This window comes from Notolepis coatsorum (genome assembly GCF_963971535.1).
Source record: "Notolepis coatsorum genome assembly, chromosome: 5".
In the NCBI taxonomy this organism is placed as follows: domain Eukaryota; kingdom Metazoa; phylum Chordata; class Actinopteri; order Aulopiformes; family Paralepididae; genus Notolepis; species Notolepis coatsorum.
This window is the reverse complement of record NC_140169.1, coordinates 112,600,174-112,618,592: the sequence shown is the minus strand read 5'-3', so window position 1 is coordinate 112,618,592 and position 18,419 is coordinate 112,600,174. Positions and strand designations below refer to the sequence as shown.

The 18,419-nt window shown below is 42.8% G+C and overlaps 1 protein-coding gene across 1 annotated transcript in view; it reads right to left on the bottom strand.

Annotated features, from left to right (window-relative positions):
• Positions 1-15,543: 15,543 nt before the first annotated feature.
• LOC311228905 (MAM domain-containing glycosylphosphatidylinositol anchor protein 2) overlaps positions 15,544-18,419 on the bottom strand; it is a gene marked incomplete at its 5' end in the record, with an annotated part of 580,884 nt that continues 578,008 nt past the window's right edge. The window contains one exon of the mRNA XM_084314863.1: positions 15,544-15,646. Coding sequence (XP_084170989.1) covers positions 15,558-15,646 — 89 coding nt within the window. The 3' untranslated portion in view covers positions 15,544-15,557. The remainder of the gene's footprint in view (positions 15,647-18,419) is intronic.

Sequence of the window (18,419 nt, the reverse complement as noted above, 5' to 3'; positions counted from 1 at the left end):
TAAAGTAATCTATTTGACAAATCTCAAGAAAATAACAATCAACCTATGACAAAATAATATATATTTTCAAGTCTTACTGGACAAAATAAATAACAAGAAAAATGAAGTAATGTTCTAAATAATACCTCTTCTGTATTAGAAAATCCAGCTTAAAAATATATCTTTGTATCTTTTCAATGTAATGTAAATTATTAAAACAGTAACCTCACAAAGATACTGATTTAAAAGTGCACTATGCAGTTTCAGATTTGTTGCAATTTTATTTTTACACACATAATCCTTAGAATAATTGTATCATAACCAAAACATCATTTTGAGACATCAAAATAGTTTTCAATTATTTTCTTTCTCTCTGTATAGCTGCATGCTTCAATCAATTCGGTCAACTTTGCCATGAAACTCTCGCCTCGCACTGCTTTGTTTGTAATGTTTTTCTGTGTCCAAGTGAGCTATGAGATGAGATCGCTACCACTTTTATTAGACACAGAAACATATGGTCAAGCTTTGCATGCGTTGCACTCCGCTTCCAATTAGTCTCGACCGGGACGATAAATTGGGAATTTTCTCTGCAGTTAATCTGTAATGTACATTTTCGCGTTTGCATTAGGAGCCAGCGATGCTGGTGGTCGGATCTGTCCGCTTCCTGCTCTGTTGTGTGTCTGTGTGAGCGCGCAGTAGCGCCGCCCACAAAGCACTGAAAGCGACAATAGGGTCCAGCTGCAGCCGCGGAGATTGTTCCAGATTGAGCAACTTCCGCCCGGTCCCACGACATTTCTCCCGGGACAGGACAATGTGCGCTGATTGGCGGAAAGTACGGAAGTATCTCGAAGTACGTCTGACGTTGAACGTCAAAATGAACGTCAAAATCAAAAGCAAGTACGTCTGCGCTGACGAGAGGGGGGGGGGGGGGGGGGGGCTTGTATTGATCAGGTTAGTAGATATTGTACCGATCAGGTATTACAGATCATATCCGCATGAAATAAACTAAAATGTTAAAACCCATCTAGACTGTTTCTCATTCCTGTACTGTTGTTTATACTCTGCTCCTTGTAACCCAACCCCCTCCAATGTACAGTAAATTACCAAGTATGGTTTTGTCAATATTCCAATGTACAGTTTTGCTTGTACAGTTGTACAGTGTCACCCACCCACCCACCCCTCCTACCCGACCCCCCCCCCCCCCCCCCCCCCCCCCCCAACCACCTCCAATGTACAGCCCCCCCCCCCACCTACCCAACCTCCTCCAATGTACAGTTTCTACGTCAAATGTATATACTCTCTTTTCTGGACTCTTTTTGTATCACAAACAATACTGTATTTGCAAATCTGGTATGTCATAAATGTATAGATGTAGCAGTACTGTCTATCTGTATGTCGTGTATGTCATATGTTATGATGAATTGAAAATGGGGGACCCTGATGTAAACAAGACGAAAGTCTTTCTCTGGTCTGCATACCCTTAAAGCCCAACCTCCAGGTTAAACCCTACTGATCAATTATGGGTAGTTTACATCATTGGTATATAATTTCATTATTTATTTATTTTCCATTTGACACCGGAAATGCCACTCTGAAAGAGTTAAAAAGGTCCACGCACGAATAACATGCACGCGCGAATCAAAAAAGCTTATCAAACGCCGACGTCACTACAGGTGCATATTAATGAGCCGAATCTAAAAGCTTATCAGACGCTAGCACGGCCGTGACGTCACTTCAGGAAATGCCTTGCCCGTCCGGGTCATAGTACTATATCAATGGTGGCCCACTCGGTGCATCACAGTTAGCCCAATAGCTCTGCCGTCCCTGCTACAGTCGGGACCACTACACTGACGTTAGCCTATGGTTCTCTCCTCTTTGTGTGCCCCCGTCCTCGCGGGTGTCCTGCGGAGGAGCTTGTGGACGCGACAACAGCGGCGGCCGTAGCGTAGGGTGTTTGAGCCTGTAGCATTAGTTAGCTCATAGCTATCGTGTACCACTAGCCTTTACGGGCTCGAGCACCCTACAGGCTGCCACCAATGTCGCGTCCATGGGCCCCCCGGCAGGGTACCCGTGGGGACGGGGTGTACAGAGAGGAGAGAACCATTTTGTGTCGGGCGTTCATGCCGGCCAGCGAGCCGGATGTCGGGATATGTTGTTAGCACAATAGCTACCAAGCTAAGCTATGTTAGCTACTAACGTTATAAACACAATATGTGTACAACGACACAATGATAAAACTCATGTACATATACCTGATATGCCCTACTTTGATTACTTGTATTATTGCACAAATGTCGAATTCTCATCCTATTGGATTCTTATTATTGTATTATGCACAATCGTTGCGGGCAAGACCCCCCGTATTTCACTGTATACTTGTATGCTGTGACAAATAAAACTGTTGACTTGACTTGACTTGACTACCGAAGTCAGCCCATGTCACCCCACTTCTCATTGAAAACTTTATTAACAGATTGCAGAATGGGTACAGTACAGTACAGCTCAATACATACAATTGTTAAGGGGATGCAGACCAGAGAAAGACGTTCGTCTGGTTTACATCAGTGTTACGGACGGTGTCCTTATGTATATAGAGGGAGTAATGTATGTTATCTGTTGTATATAATAGGCATGTTTTGTTTGTTGTTGTCTTGTCTCCCTCTTGTGTCTACATATCCCCATTCTCGGGTGTCTCCCAGTCCCAGTTGCAGCAGCAGCTGGTCAATCAGCAACTCATTGATTGATTGATTGAAAAGTTTATTAACAGATTGCAGAATGGGTACAGTACAGTACATCTCAATACATACAATTGTTAAGGGGATGCAGACCAGAGAAAGACTTTCGTCTTGTTTCCACCAGGGTCCCCCATTTTCAATTCATCATAACATATATGACATACATGACATACAGATAGACAGTACTGCTACATCTATACATTTATGACATATCAGATTTGCAAATACAGTACTGTTTGTGATACAAAAGTGTCCAGAAAAGGAGTGTATATACATTTGGCGTAGAAACTGTACATTGGAGGAGGTTGGTGGGGTGGGGTTGGATGGGTTGGGTGAGGGCTGTACATTGGAGGTGGGGGGGGGGGGGGGTTGGGTAGGGGACACACACACATTTTACACTGTACATTGGAATATTGACAAAGCCTTACTTGGTCATTTACTGTACAACTAGGTTAGGACATTTGTAGGGGCCAGTTTCGAATTGCAGTCTCACGTAGGTGTTTTTTGAGAGTGTTTTTGAAGGTGGGTAGTGATTCACATTCCTTTACAGCTTTAGGCAGGGCGTTCCACATTGATGTGGCATAATTGCGAAACGTGTTTAGTCCCTTGTTTGAGCCGAATCTGGGTTTTACATGATTTGTGGAGCTCCCTCTGGTGTTGTGATCGTGGTATTCACTGACCTTTGGGAAGTATTTTGACATGTACATGGGTACCTTGGTCGCGTAGTGTATCTTGTAGACCAGGCCCATTGCAAGTTGCTGTACTCTGTCGTCTACTCTAAGCCATCCTAGGTTGTCAAAGTGGGCAGGGGTGAGGTGGGTTCTAGGAGTCAGGTCAAGTAGTAGTCTGACTAGCTTGTTTTGAGATGTTTGTAATTTGTTTTTTAGTGCCTTTGAGGTGCTTTGGTACCATGAGGTGCAAGCATAGTCGTAGTACCCTTGAATGAGTGCTCCTGCTAGAGTCTTCAGGGTATTCTTGTTTACCAGAGAGGAGATCCGGTACAAGAATCGCGTTCGTTGGTTGACTTTTTTTATTACATTGGATGCCATTTTGTCACAGGAAAGATTAGCCTCTAGGATGGAACCCAGGTAGGTAATTTCATCTTTCCTTGTGATAATATTGTCACCCACTGTAACCGAGAAGCCGTCGGTCTTGCTGAGTTTGTTATTTGAACCGAAGAGAATGGACTCTGTTTTGCCCATGTGTAATGATAGTTTGTTGTCGGCGAGCCATATGCAGATTTTGCCTAGTTCCGAGCTGAGGGCTTTTTCAACCTGTAACTTGTTCTTGTCAGAGACCAGCAGGGCTGAGTCGTCCGCAAACAGGAACAAGTTGCAGTCACAAGCTGACGACATGTCATTTGCATAAATTAGGAATAGTAGCGGTCCTAGTATGCTTCCTTGTGGAACACCACAGCTCACTGTGAGTGCAACGGCAGGTGAAGCTGATTCTGCAATCAACATCCACTCTCCCTTCATATACCCATTTTGTTTCAGTGTTAGTGAGCTCCCTGGTTCGTTTGGTTGTGGTGTGGTAACTATACTTGGTCTGTGTGTGGTGGTAATTATACTTGGTCTGTGTCTGTGTGGGAGCTCATCTTTGTGTGTCTTTGGTATAGAGCTGGTGAAGGCTCTGGCACTTTGTGCTATCAGTTAGTTTAGGACTTTAGTATAGTTTTGTGCTGTTTGTGTTCTGTAGAGCTGTGGCCTGTTTGGCATTAGTTTGGTATTTGTACATTTCTGTTTTGTTCCTAACTTGTGTATATTTATTCCTCGTCACCCAGCCTATGGTGATTGTTTTTCTTGTTTATTAATCTTTTGTTTTGCACACAGGGACATTGAGGACAGGAAGATACCCTGGGTCTACATTTTGCATCACGTAGGTGACCTACTGTTAAAGACACCAGCTTTAGAAGTGAGCACCACCACCTGTACTTTGGGGCGTCCGCGCCTGTAAAGGGGGGGTGGGCTTTTATTTCTTTTTGATATTTCATTTGGTGCTCACTGGTAAGTCCTCCTTGCTCTCTGTGTTGCTGATTTGAATTTTGTGAAATAAATATTATTATTTTGCAAATTGTCTCCTGCGTTTTGTGTCACTGCACCCTCACCTACCCTGTCTGTGGCCTTGTGTTGCGTCTCCCCACTTGTACGTAACAATCAGGGTCCCCCATTTTCAATTCATCATAACATATATGACATACATGACATACAGATAGACAGTACTGCTACATCTATACATGTATGACATACCAGATTTGCAAATACAGTACTGTTTGTGATACGAAAAGAGTCCAGAAAAGAGAGTATATACATTTGACGTGGAAACTGTACATTGGAGGAGGTTGGGTAGGTGGGGGGGACTGTACATTGGAGGTGGTTGGGTCGGTGGGTGGGGGGGGGGAGGTTGGGTAGGAGGGGTGAGGGGGGGGACACTGTACAACTGAACAAGCAAAACTGTACATTGGAATATTGACAAGACCATACTTGGTCATTTACTGTACATTGGGGGGGGTTGTGTTAGGACATTTACAGGGGCCAGTTTCGAATTGCAGTCTCCCGTAGGTGTTTTTTGAGAGTGTTTTTGAAAGTGGGTAGTGATTCACATTCCTTTACAGCTTTGGGTAGGGCGTTCCACATTGATGTGGCATAATTGCAAAACGTGTTTAGTCCCTTGTTTGAGCCGAATCTGGGTTTAACATGATTTGTGGAGCTCCCTCTGGTGTTGTGATCGTGGTATTCACTGACCTTTGGGAAGTATTTTGACATGTACATGGGTACCTTGGTCGTGTAGTGTATCTTGTAGACCAGGCCCATTGCAAGTTGCTGTACTCTGTCGTCTACTCTAAGCCATCCTAGGTTGTCAAAGTGGGCAGGAGTAAGGTCAAGCAGTAGTCTGACCAGTTTGTTTTGAGATGTTTGTAATTTTGTTTTTAGCGCATTTGAGGTGCTTTGGTACCATGAGGTGCAAGCATAGTTGTAGTACTCTTGAATGAGTGCTCCTGCCAGAGTCTTCAGGGTATTCTTGTTTACCAGTGAGGAGATCCGGTACAAGAATCGTGTTCGTTGGTTGACTTTTTTTTATTACATTGGATGCCATTTTGTCACAGGAAAGATTTGCCTCTAGGATGGAACCCAGGTAGGTAATATCTTCTTTCCTTGTGACAATATTGTCACCCACTGTAACTGAGAAGCCGTCGGTCTTGCTGAGTTTGTTATTTGAACCGAAGAGAATGGACTCTGTTTTGCCCATGTGTAATGATAGTCTGTTATCAGCGAGCCATATGCAGATTTTGCCTAGTTCTGAGCTAAGGGTTTTTTCAACCTGTAACTTGTTCTTGTCATTGCCGCACGAATCCGCTTCAAGGCCCTCGACGTGGCATATCGTGCGGCAAATGGAACCACTCCTGCCTACCTCCAGTCAATGGTCTCTAACTACACACCCTCAAGACCCCTACGCTCTGCATCTTCTGGCCGCCTCAGACCTACTCCTATCCGAGCTCCGGGACTGGGAGGGTCATCAAAGAGAAGCCGACTATTATCAGTCCTTGCCCCACAATGGTGGAATGAACTTCCCACCACAGTTAGGACAGCCGAAACACATCCAATATTTCGCCGTTGACTAAAGATGCACTTCTTTAACCATTATCTAAAAAAGAAATTAATAAAAATAAATAACCCTAACTAACCTTACTGTCATGCACCTGTCCTAATATACTAACCTACACTGTAGCACTCAACACTTTGATGAACATTGTTACTCAGCTGATAGAGTTGTGCCTTTCCTGATGACTTGTCGTACAGAACTCGTAAGTCGCTTTGGATAAAAGCGTCAGCTATATGACAACATGTAAATGATGCGTTATAAACTCATTATATGACTTTTGCTTTACTTTCTCTCATTCAGATTCAGATTATTTTATTTGTAATGTCTTCGTATACAGGAGCTAAGTGGGTTTAATTCCACTAATATTGTATTCACTAGAAGTTAGAACATGTTTAAGATTGACTATTCTGATAATGTTTCACTCTCTCTGTCTCACCTACAGTAGACATTTATATAATTCTGGGATAAATTATATCTACAGTAAGAATACATATCTTCTCAGTCGGCGTTCGCTGGCACAATCTCTTATCAAATGGGGTTCATTGCCTGTTCCATATCAATTTGAGGGTCCTTCACACGAGAACCATTGTTCTAGACAGGTGCGTCGGAGAGGACAGGCAACACATAAAAGGACAAAAGTCCTGCACATTGTCTTCGCTTCACAGATGCCTGATTACCGAAACCTAGTATTTAATAATACATTTGAATGTAAGTGAAGACAGTTTTAGTGTACTCTCTTTCGAATAAATAAATATGACAAAAAAGAAATGAAGGCAAGAATCAATTAAGTGAGAAGCCATGGGCTAAAGTCTGAGAATCCCACAGTCAAGGAAACATCATTAGGGATTATTTTGTTCTTAACAAAAGGACAAATCTGTTTTATTTGATCACACAATATATATCCTACATTGTAGTAGGAGATACATTGATTTCCGCAGACTTTTCTCTGCAGTGCAAAGTTTATCAAGTGAAAGGCGAATTCAACTGGTTATGGTTAATTCTATACCATGTCTGTAACAGCATTTACATTTAGTCATTTAGCTGACGCTTTTATCCAAAGCGACTTACAAGTTCTGTACGACAAGTCATCAGGAAGGGCACAACTCTATCAGCTGAGTAACAATGTTCATCAAAGTGTTGGGTGCTACAGTGTAGGTTAGTTTATTAGGACAAGTGTATGACAGTAAGGTTAGCATTTTAACGTATAGGTCAGTAGTGTAAAGACAGTATTCAATTAAATGGCACCAAAACATTGTATAGGTCTGCCCTGCAAACATGGGTGCAGTGCAGTGGATCTTTACCTGCTGCGATGTCCTCCGCTCTAGAACTGACAGACTGCGGCGGCTGAGCTGTGAATCCCTATTCCCTTACCTCGACCACTCGCCCTTGCTCAGAGGCTCAGAAGGCCTTATCATAATACTATAGAGGGCTCACTTTAAAGGAAGCCAGGAAGAGAAGAGGACAGGCATGTGAAAGACACACACAGAACACACTCTAGTTCTCCTCTGCCTACTCAAAAAACGTGGCAGGCGCCATTTACAGAGGGAGTGATATAACGTAACGAGCAGGAAAGAGTTGATTTGGGGGACACTTTTTATGGCGACACATTTTTATAGTTTGGGCTTGGGGAGAAATCAAGTCATGAGGCTCAAGTCCAAGTGAAGTCACATCTGTTAAAGTCAAAGTCAAGTTTTATTTGGTCAAGTGACTCTGAAGCAGACCCGGCTCCATGGGCGGGCATTAGGGGGCCGGGCCCGCCCACTGAGTCAGCTGTGCCCACCCTGGTAAGAAAAAAAAAGAAAAAATGTTTTTTCTTTTTTTTTGTCAATCAAAGTCGACTATCCAAATCCTGAGTCGGGGACAGCCCTAGTGGGCACTGATGTCAACAACAACACTACTGAAGCTAGCACGGCACTCTGTGAGAATTCGTTTTCTACCCTCAAGAACGTCTTTACAGAACATCACCTTAGTATGCTTCATCGACGCAAGGCCAATTTAATTCAGTTGGCATTTGAGAAGGACCAAAAAAGTTCAGGAATGAGTGGAGGGGCAGTGTTTTAAGAAGATTTCACTCTGTCCCCAAACGCTGCTTGCCGCTCTACTAATGATGGTGAGGAATTTTGTTTGCTTTTTATGCACCTTATTTTTGTTAGTTCAGTTCAGTTTGTCAGTGAATTCAGAAGTGTTGAATAAATGGAGACTTTTCAAAGATATAGAATAGAATAGAATAGAAATGTATTATCCTGAGGGAAATTGACACTGCAAATCACTCAACATTAAACATTTAGACAGAACAAGTCACGAATAAGAATAACAAAACAAATGGCCTAAGAATAGAATAAAATGAAATAGAATAAAAGATACAGTAAATAAATACAGTAAAAATATACTGAAGTCTACAGTAGGTGTAATATTGCACAGTGCTGTTTAAAAAGTAAGAGTCCAGGAAGATGGTAACTGTCACCCTGTGCTCAGTGATGCAGTGAGGCACAGTGATGCATTGTATAGTCTGATGGCTGTCGGAATGAAGGACTTCCTGTGCTGTTCAGTGCTACATTTATTTAGGTAGTGTGAGCCTATAACATGCTCCTCCTGTCAGCCAAGTCTGTGTATAGTGGGTGGGAGGGGTTTTCCCTGATGGCCTGGAGCTTAGCAAGGTTCCTCCTCTCCGCCACCCTCGCTAGAGTCCAGCTCCACCCCAACCATGCTACTGGCCTTCGTGACCATCTTATCCAGCCTGTTTGTGTCCCCTGCTCTCAGTCCGCTGCCCCAGCAGGTCTGTTATATATATCCGTTCAGTCTGTTTTTGTATAAGTGAATGTTCTTATGATAGAGAGAAATTAGATTTTTCAACTGCCTCTCTGCTGTTTAGTTCAGCACCGTGGGCAGCGCCAAGCAAGCCACAGCGCCGTTGTCCCAGCTGAAACGTATAAAAGGGAACCTGTGTTGAAAAACCATTGTGCCCCCCTGAGAAAATTGTATGTCCCCCCACTAATTTGTTTCTGCAGCCTGGTCTGCTCTGAAGTCATCAAATTCATCCGAGTCATGTGACTGGAGTTCACACCTCTGTTTATGTTCACTGGGCTGCCAGGCTGAGCTCATTCCTGATGAATGTGTCCTCAATCACTAATCTAAACCAATTAGATTTGAGTTGTGGTATATGGATGCAACACTGTAGCTAGTTACTGTAGGTGGTGCCAGTAAAAGCAAAGCCATTGTTCAGATACCAAATTAAAGAGTTGAAGAAACTAATGTCAAACTATTGTTTATCAAAAAAACCACAAACATGTTTTTCACAATCACCTATACTAGACTGCATCTTAACTAGTAATGAACAAGCATGCACAAGCAGCCTTCTTGCGATAGGCCACTCCAATTGCCCCCATTGAGTCAGGGAAGACAAATCCTCACTTGGGCATGAATGAGGGTGCCAACAGGGAGGTTTATTAAGGAAATTTGATTTTAGCTAAACTACTACCCAACTACCCATCCATTCAAAATTAAACTAACCGAACCTACATGTCATTAACTATACTCCCCAATGCTGTCAACACAATAAAGTAGTTATAGTATGAAGATATTGCTTTGGTGCTACTGTGTGTGGTGTTGTTTGCATCTATATACCTGTAGCCGCATAACAAATATGGGGTTGGGGTTGAATCTACACAAAAACACATGTTTAGCCTCTCAGATCTACCTACAGCTTCTCACTCCTCTCCCTTTTCCACTGTCTGACTCACAAAATCCACATGCATACACACAACTATGCACATACATACACACATGTATATGTATTCACGCACATACACACACACCATACATACATACACACACACAAACATACACGCACACAAAAACATACATGCACACACATACAGTACATACATACACACACCCCTTACACACACAGACACACATCTATAATGTTGTCTAAATCAGTGGGCAGCCGTAGGACAGCCCAGAGGCAAAAGGGAGACGGATGACAAAAGCCTGCATCTCATCAAACAATAAAACACTACAGTCCCCCCCCCCCCCCCCCCCCCTGGGTACGAGGCGAAACAACAACACCATAACAGGCAGATGCCTCCACTCCCTGGAAAACATGTCTCTGAGGGACTGTGGACTCCGCCTGGCCTCGGGGACCAGTGAATATAGGATAGGATACAGACGGAGCAATGCCCCGATCTGGAGTGGGTCCAAACGTATCATTGTACACTTCCTGACAGGTCATTCCTGGAAGGACTGCGTGCAACTGTTATTGTTTGGATAGCTTTGTTCTTCCGGGGCTGACAAATCACTGAGCCGGGATTATTCGGGATAACACAATGAGGGCTGTGTACAGCTATACCACGCAGAATGGGTTTGTTACTTCATGAGAAGTAACACACACTGACGCCCCCCCACCGGCTAACTGCTGGATGACTTCCAAGTCACCCAGCAAACTATTGTTATGCCTCCATCTATCCATCAGTTGTCCTTTTTGCCACAATCACTCATGCGTGGTCCCGTCTCGGAGGTGGTGTGCAGAGCAGAGTGGCCTGAGAGGATCCAGTGGCAGCAGTGTAGACTGTGAAAACAGTTGGATGACAGGTAAACACGGTGGGAATGCATTCCCATCACAACCACTACTGGGGAACGAAAGTATCAGGGAGGCAACGAACGTGTGACACAAATAAGAGGGATTGTGTTCATGTACATAATAACGGTGGCAAACGGATGTGGTTAAGGTCAACTCTATTCTATTTGCATACAACGGCCAAGTCCAAAACGCAATTCATTTTGACACAAGAACATAAAATATCATTTTTCTTTATTTTATCATTAGTTGCAGGTATGGCACAAAAAAATGGGTGATAATCCCAAAGAAATACAGTGAAAAAGAAGCCTTAATCATATAAATATAGAGCACAAAACAGAGAAAAATGACAGGTAGTCATTACAGGGTGGTGTTGTTGTTGGCACGGTACAAGATAGAGAACATCAGCATTGGTAAGACAGCGTTCAGGTCAACCTTCACATTATAGCATCACATCTCTTTCGGGTCAGTCTCACATCAAAAGCCAGCAATTGACCAATCTCAAGCTCCGGCCTCTTCTCTTGATCCTCCAATCGCAACTGTTGCCTCCCTCTGAGAAACTTTGTCCGAGGGACGCAACAGTCGCGATTGGAGGATCAAGGAAAAAAAGAGGGCAGAGCTTGACACAGGCTCATTCTCATTGGCTGTAACTGTTTTTTGCTTTTTTAAGTATTTTTTTTATATATTTTTTCTTTTTATAATCCATGTACATGCAGTCAACTGTACTGATGGTAAAAGGAACCCTACGGGTGAAAATAACAAGTTTGGTTTTGTGGGCATACAACCGGTTACTCCCACCTTCCCTGTGTGATCTCTGATTATTAGAGAAGGCGATAAAGGGTGGAGACAGAGAGAGAGAGAGTGAGGATGAAACTGTCAAGACTCAACCCGACAATCAAGGGGGAGGAATCGCGGTGTTGTGCGGAGTGATAATCAAGGGCTACCACCACTGGTGACTGGAGTCGTAGCAGTTGAATCCAGAGTGTGACCTGGTGGAGCTGATGCGGCGAGAGTGACGGAGCCCTTCTTTTAAGGATGAACAAAATAAAATAAACTGAACATCTCAAAGGAGGAATGAAAGGGATTCTAAAGCAAGGGGCACCTTGGCACTTTTTCATGACCATCTGTTCCGCAGGAGGATATAGCGACTATTTATCTGGTGTTTAATCGTACACTGATTTATTTTGCATACAATATTAAAGTCTGTGTCAAGGTCAGACTAAATGAACGCAGTTAACGTGTCCCCAGCAACCTCCTTTAAGTCTGTGTAAGCTTTTACCATCAAAAGCACAGAAAACACATCATTATTTACTATTACTCTAAGAAAATACTAGCCCCGAAACAAACAGATGTTCTATTATTATGTAACCCCCCCCTATGTTTACATTCATTATGATCTGGTCATGGTGGAAATTAAATAAAGACAATACAAAAGGATGCCCTGTAATGCCTATTATTCTGCTTTGTTTTGCTTGGTATGTTTATCTTCTTTACACGTATCACACCTATTGTACACGGTTTTATGCCCACATGTACACGACCGGCTCAGACCAAGCCAGGCTCACGCTGAAGAGGCTACATTCTTTTGGAAACCCCACGACGGATGCCATTACATCCCCAGTTTCTTTCTCCGTTCTCGTCTCGGTTCTCACAAATCGAGGCGGAATCTCTTCTTTGTATTATCAACCACATTTCTTTGTTTCCTGTGACTTCGCTGTGTAAATGTCAGTGAAATTAATCGAATATATATATATATTTATATATATAAAAAGGTTCCATTCTGCATTATTATTATTACGGATATGATGACATGAGAATGTCAGTAAGCCTGACTTGGTGGAAGCAAGTCACTCATGTGCATATTTATACTGCATTTGTATGTCGAGAAGAGACCCCGCGAGCGTAATGTTGTGCTTCCTGTATTCCAACATAAAACATTTATCATAAACCTTTGAATAGAGCTTCTTTTACATTTACAAGTTATACAATTACCAAATAGGTTTACTCTTAATGCTTCCATCAGTACGTCAGCGATGCAAGGGAGACAACAAGAAGAAGGAAAAGGAAGTCAAAAGTCATTTAACAAAAAAATAAAATAAAAATAAACAAGACACAATTCCTCAAAAACATTATTTTTTTCACTTTTTCTCATAACCAACAATGTACGGAATCTTTCCATTTTCTGTTTAATTTTTTTTTGTAATTTTTATAAACATTTGTTAATGTATTTTCTTTTTTTAGACATGTTTTCTTTTTTTAAAAACCCGCTGGTTAAGGTTATGGTCTCAGGTAGATCTCCCACACAGTCAATCTTCACAGTTTGTGTAAAAGCAGAGAGACATTCTCGCTAGAGTAATAAAATATCATGACTATTATTACACTCATTATTATCTTTTTATTCTTCATATTGTTCAATATAAATGGTGGAGGCGGGGTTCGGGGTGGGGATTGGGGGCATATCAATCTGACGTAGAGCCCGCACTCCCAGAGTCCCTACTCTCCTCCCTGTACAATACAATATTTTATTCAATTGTTATTTTTTTTGTTTGTAAAAAAATTATAATAATAAAAAAAAAATTGTCTGCTGGCAGGGATGGAGAATTATGGGAAGAGAGAAAGAAAGCGAGAGAGCGTGGCGATCAATTGGGGAGTGTCTGTCCACCGGCATGATTTCTTTTAAATTGTCTTTCTGGAGAATTTCTTTTTTCCAAGCCGCACTTTCATTGTCATCCATTGCTTTTATTCTTCATTTTGTTTTGTTTTTTTGTTTCCCCCACCACCTCTTTGTTCAAGGTCTGCCAACACTGGCTACTTCAAGACCACTGGGGGGTCCACAGTACTATAATATATTCTTGGCTTTCCTCATATCCAACTACACACATACCCACACACACAGTACATACATATACCACCCACCCATACGCACGCACCCTCTCATTGTATCATGACCTAGATCCACATGTAGCACACAAACCCATAAACCTGGCTGAGCATTGCCTTCCCATACAGCACTTGTGGGGCAAAATAAACATGTAGAAAATAGCCCATCAGTGGTAAGAGGAAATGTCAGTATGGGATGTGTCTAATGTTAGGTTAACCCCCAGGCTCATGACTTGTCTTTTTTTATTTTATTTTATTTTATATAATCTGAAGGCACTTTGTTTCATGGCAGAAAGTGGCTTCTGTTCCTCAGGTGAACCAGTCAGGACTCTCCTATAATACGGTACCACATCACACCTGGCTTCTGTTCCTCATGTTAACCAGTCAGGACTCTCCTATAATACGGTACCACATCACACCTGGCTTCTGTTCCTCATGTTAACCAGTCAGGACTCTCCTATAATACGGTACCACATCACACCTGGCTTCTGTTCCTCATGTTAACCAGTCAGGACTCTCCTATAATACGGTACCACATCACACCTGGCTTCTGTTCCTCATGTTAACCAGTCAGGACTCTCCTATAATACGGTACCACATCACACCTGGCTTCTGTTCCTCATGTTAACCAGTCAGGACTCCCCTATAATACGGAACCACATCACACCTGGCTTCTGTTCCTCATGTTAACCAGTCAGGACTCTCCTATAATATGGTACCACATCACACCTGGCTTCTGGTCCTCATGTTAACCAGTCAGGACTCCCCTATAAATACGGAACCACATCACACCTGGCTTCTGTTCCTCATGTTAACCAGTCAGGACTCTCCTATAATACGGTACCACATCACACCTGGCTTCTGGTCCTCAGGTGAACCAGTCAGGACTCTCAGGTTTACCAGTCAAAACCCCCCTATAATACCACATTACACCTGGCTTCCGTTCCACAGGTTAACCAATCAGAACTCCTCTATAATACCAAATCACACCTCCACAACCCCCCCCCCCCCCCCCCCCCCCCCACACACACACACACACACACTCTCATCGGTCGGGCATCATACCTTCAGTTGGCCACTTAGGATTCGTGAGCACAGTGTTAAAAGATACGTAGGCATCTACTTGGGTGGGTAAAAGTGGGGGTGGTTAAGCTAACGGAACTAAATGTCACCAGAGTGTGTCTTCCCTACAGTGCAGCACCAAGCAGATAAAAGAAATGCCAAGGTGTGACGTGAGGCTGGCCTAGAGTGAACAATTAAGTGTTGGTGATTGGCATCTGATGCAAGGAAATGAAGATAAAGATACACAGAGAAAGCTTTGATTTCATGTGTTTGTAAGCTGGGTAAAATTCCTTTCAGTCGTCGAAAAAGGTTAGCTCCAGGTTAGCTCCACTAACCTTTTAATGTTCAGAACTGGCAAAGTTGTCCTTGTGCTTTACAAATTGTTCTCCCTTGTAGTTCGTGAACTCTTTTTCTACAAAGTCCAGACTTGTTTATCTCCCACCTGGCTTTGTGCTCATGAACAAGTTCACAGTCCTGCGCCGGGGAGTTAGTTTTTCTGGAAAAGAGGTCTCTTAAAAAAATTTGCGCATCTTCTTTATTACTTCTTGTGTCACTTTTCTCCCCCCTTTTTTCAGTTTTATTGGTTTTCATCCCTCTCTAGTCCATGTTGGGCCCCTCGCCGCCTTCAGAATGCATGAATCTTTGGTGATTGGATGCCGAGGGTATTTGCTCACAGACGTCGGGTCTGACTTTTCGCCTCCGACAGACGACACACAGAAGGGTCACCTCTGACCCCCGAGGAAGGTCATCGCCAAGGTGACACACAGTGGCCATATATGGGCAGTCAGGGGCGGGGCCATGGATCTGAGATCTAAAGGGGAAAAAAAGAGAACGATTATTGAATAACTTTTTCTCACCCACATAGTCACCTACACACTCAAAAATACATACCGGTACTTAAATAGACATTTTATATTTTACTTTACTAACCAGCGAAATCCCAAGTGACCACAGACTCGACTTGGACTCTGGATTAGGGACTTGTGAACAATGTAAGATAATGGCACAGCCATTAGTTTTCAAAGTAATATTGAGTGCATTTTGCCTGTAAAGAGAATGGCTCAGCCATACATTTTCAAGGTAATATTCCATGCATTTAGCCTGTAAGAGAATGGCTCAGCCATACATTTTCAGGGTAATTTCGGTCTGCATTGACCGAAATGAGCTGTCAGCCATTGTGTGTGTGTGCACGGTTACACAGGAGAGCTTGTTGACTGCTCTCCCTCACTGTAGACAGAGAGGCACTCTGACATCACAGATTTAGATTGTGTAGTGGATTGACTACAATCTATATATAATTAAATTAGAGCTGGGCCGCTAACGGCGTTAACGTGCTGCGTTAACGCGAGACTAGTATCGCGCGATAATATAATTGACGCTGTTAATCTTTTTCTCAGCGTTGGGTCTGTATTGTCCTTAAATAATTGCCGTAGTTCACAGCTGTGGTGCCCGGAAGTGATTGCACGTATGTACCGGAGCTGTAGTCAGAATAATGTGTTAAACTAAAGTAACTTTAGTGGTCCGGTAATCATTGTTATACAGGTGAGGTTAAGAAGTCCTCAGGATATAACACAATTCGGCGATGAGGACGTCTGAATCTGCGCAATGCAAGAAAGAAGAAGTCCGTTGAGAGCTTTGTTTACATTATTAACGTTAGCTTAGCGAGTTAGCATGTTAGCTCACGTTAATCGAGCGGCACTTGAAAACATCTACAAGAGGAGGAAATCCACTTTACACACTAAAGGAAAGATCGACTGGACTATCGTGAGTGTTTACAACAGAAATGGCTTGGGTTATTGGAAATATTGGACGGTTTGATGACAATGTGGAGCAATATGAAATGAAAATGGGAGACCCTGATGTTAGCATGTTAGCTCACGTTAATCAGGCGGCACTTAAAAACATCTACAAGAGGAGGAAATCCACTTTACACACTAAAGGAAGGATCGACTGGACTATCGTGAGTGTTTACAACAGAAATGGCTTGGGTTATTGGAAATATTGGACCGTTTGATGACAATGTGGAGCAATATGAAATGAAAATGGGAGACCCTGATGTAAACAAGACAAACGTCTTTCTCTGGTCTGCATCTCCTTAACAATTGTGTGTATTGAGCTGTACTCCGACTGTAGTAGCTGTTCAGTGTTCTCTTGGAGGTGGACCTGAGACTGTAGTAGCTGTTCAGTGTTCTCTTGGAGGTGGACCTGAGACTGTAGCAACTGTTCAGTGTTCTCTTGGAGGTGGACCTGAGACTGTAGTAGCTGTTCAGTGTTCTCTTGGAGGTGGACCTGAGACTGTAGTAGCTGTTCAGTGTTCTCTTGGAGGTGGACCTGAGACTGTAGTAGCTGTTCAGTGTTCTCTTGGAGGTGGACCTGAGACTGTAGTAGCTGTTCAGTGTTCTCTTGGATGTGGACCTGAGACTGTAGTAGCTGTTCAGTGTTCTCTTGGATGTGGACCTGAGACCGTAGCTGTTCAGTGTTCTCTTGGATGTGGACCTGAGACAGTAGCTGTTCAGTGTTCTCTTGGATGTGGACCTGAGACTGTAGTAGCTGCTCAGTGTTCTCTTGGATGTGGACCTGAGACTGTAGTAGCTGTTCAGTGTTCTCTTGGAGGTGGACCTGAGACTGTAGTAGCTGCTCAGTGTTCTCTTGGAGGTGGACCTGAGACTGTTAGCTGTTCAGTGTTCTCTTGGATGTGAACCTGAGACTGTAGCAGCTGTTCAGTGTTCTCTTGGAGGTGGACCTGAGACTGTAGTAGCTGTTCAGTGTTCTCTTGGAAGTGGACCTGAGACTGTAGTAGCTGTTCAGTGTTCTCTTCATTCATGGAACCGTTACACTGAGCTTGCACTGAATTTGTTGAGAAACCTGCTTCTGCAGCAGTCTGTGTGTGAGCAACCAGTCAGCAGCATTGTGAATTCAGAGATTCACTAAAAGACACATTGAGAGACAGGTTTGTGTGTGGATTAAGAAATGAAGGTGCACAGAAGAAACTAATGACAGAGAGTGATTTGACACTGGAGAGAGCTGTCAATATCAGTGTAACAATGTTGATTGGCATCAAAGGAAGGGCACAGAAAATTACGATAAATCTGGTTTTAAAAGAAACACTGGAAATTACAAAAAGAAGAGACATGTTCATGCTGTTGAACAAGGAGATAGAACAGCTAGTGACTCCTCAGATGAAGAGGAGAGGATAAATCTCCTCCTCTGGTCATTATTTGGGTAGAACACACATTTTGAATGCATTTGGCAGATTTTTTTTTTAGCCATTTTAATCTAGATTAATCTAGATCAATTCCAGGATTGCAGGTAGATTAATCTAGATTAAAAAATTTAATCTATGCCCAGCTCTAAATTAAATACATAAATGTGCTCATTGTGCTTTTGATGTAAGATAGCAGTGATTACCTTTTGGTGTTATGCCCTATGGTGAATGTCCTAAGTAGAATTTTGCTGGTAAATCTGAACCTTTCACTCACTAACTCAAATGTGGTTATTTATTCAGGAAATAATTTTTGAGAAGCATGAGGGAGAGAGCAAATATGGAGGATACACAGTCCTGTTGGTCCAGTGACTCACCGGTC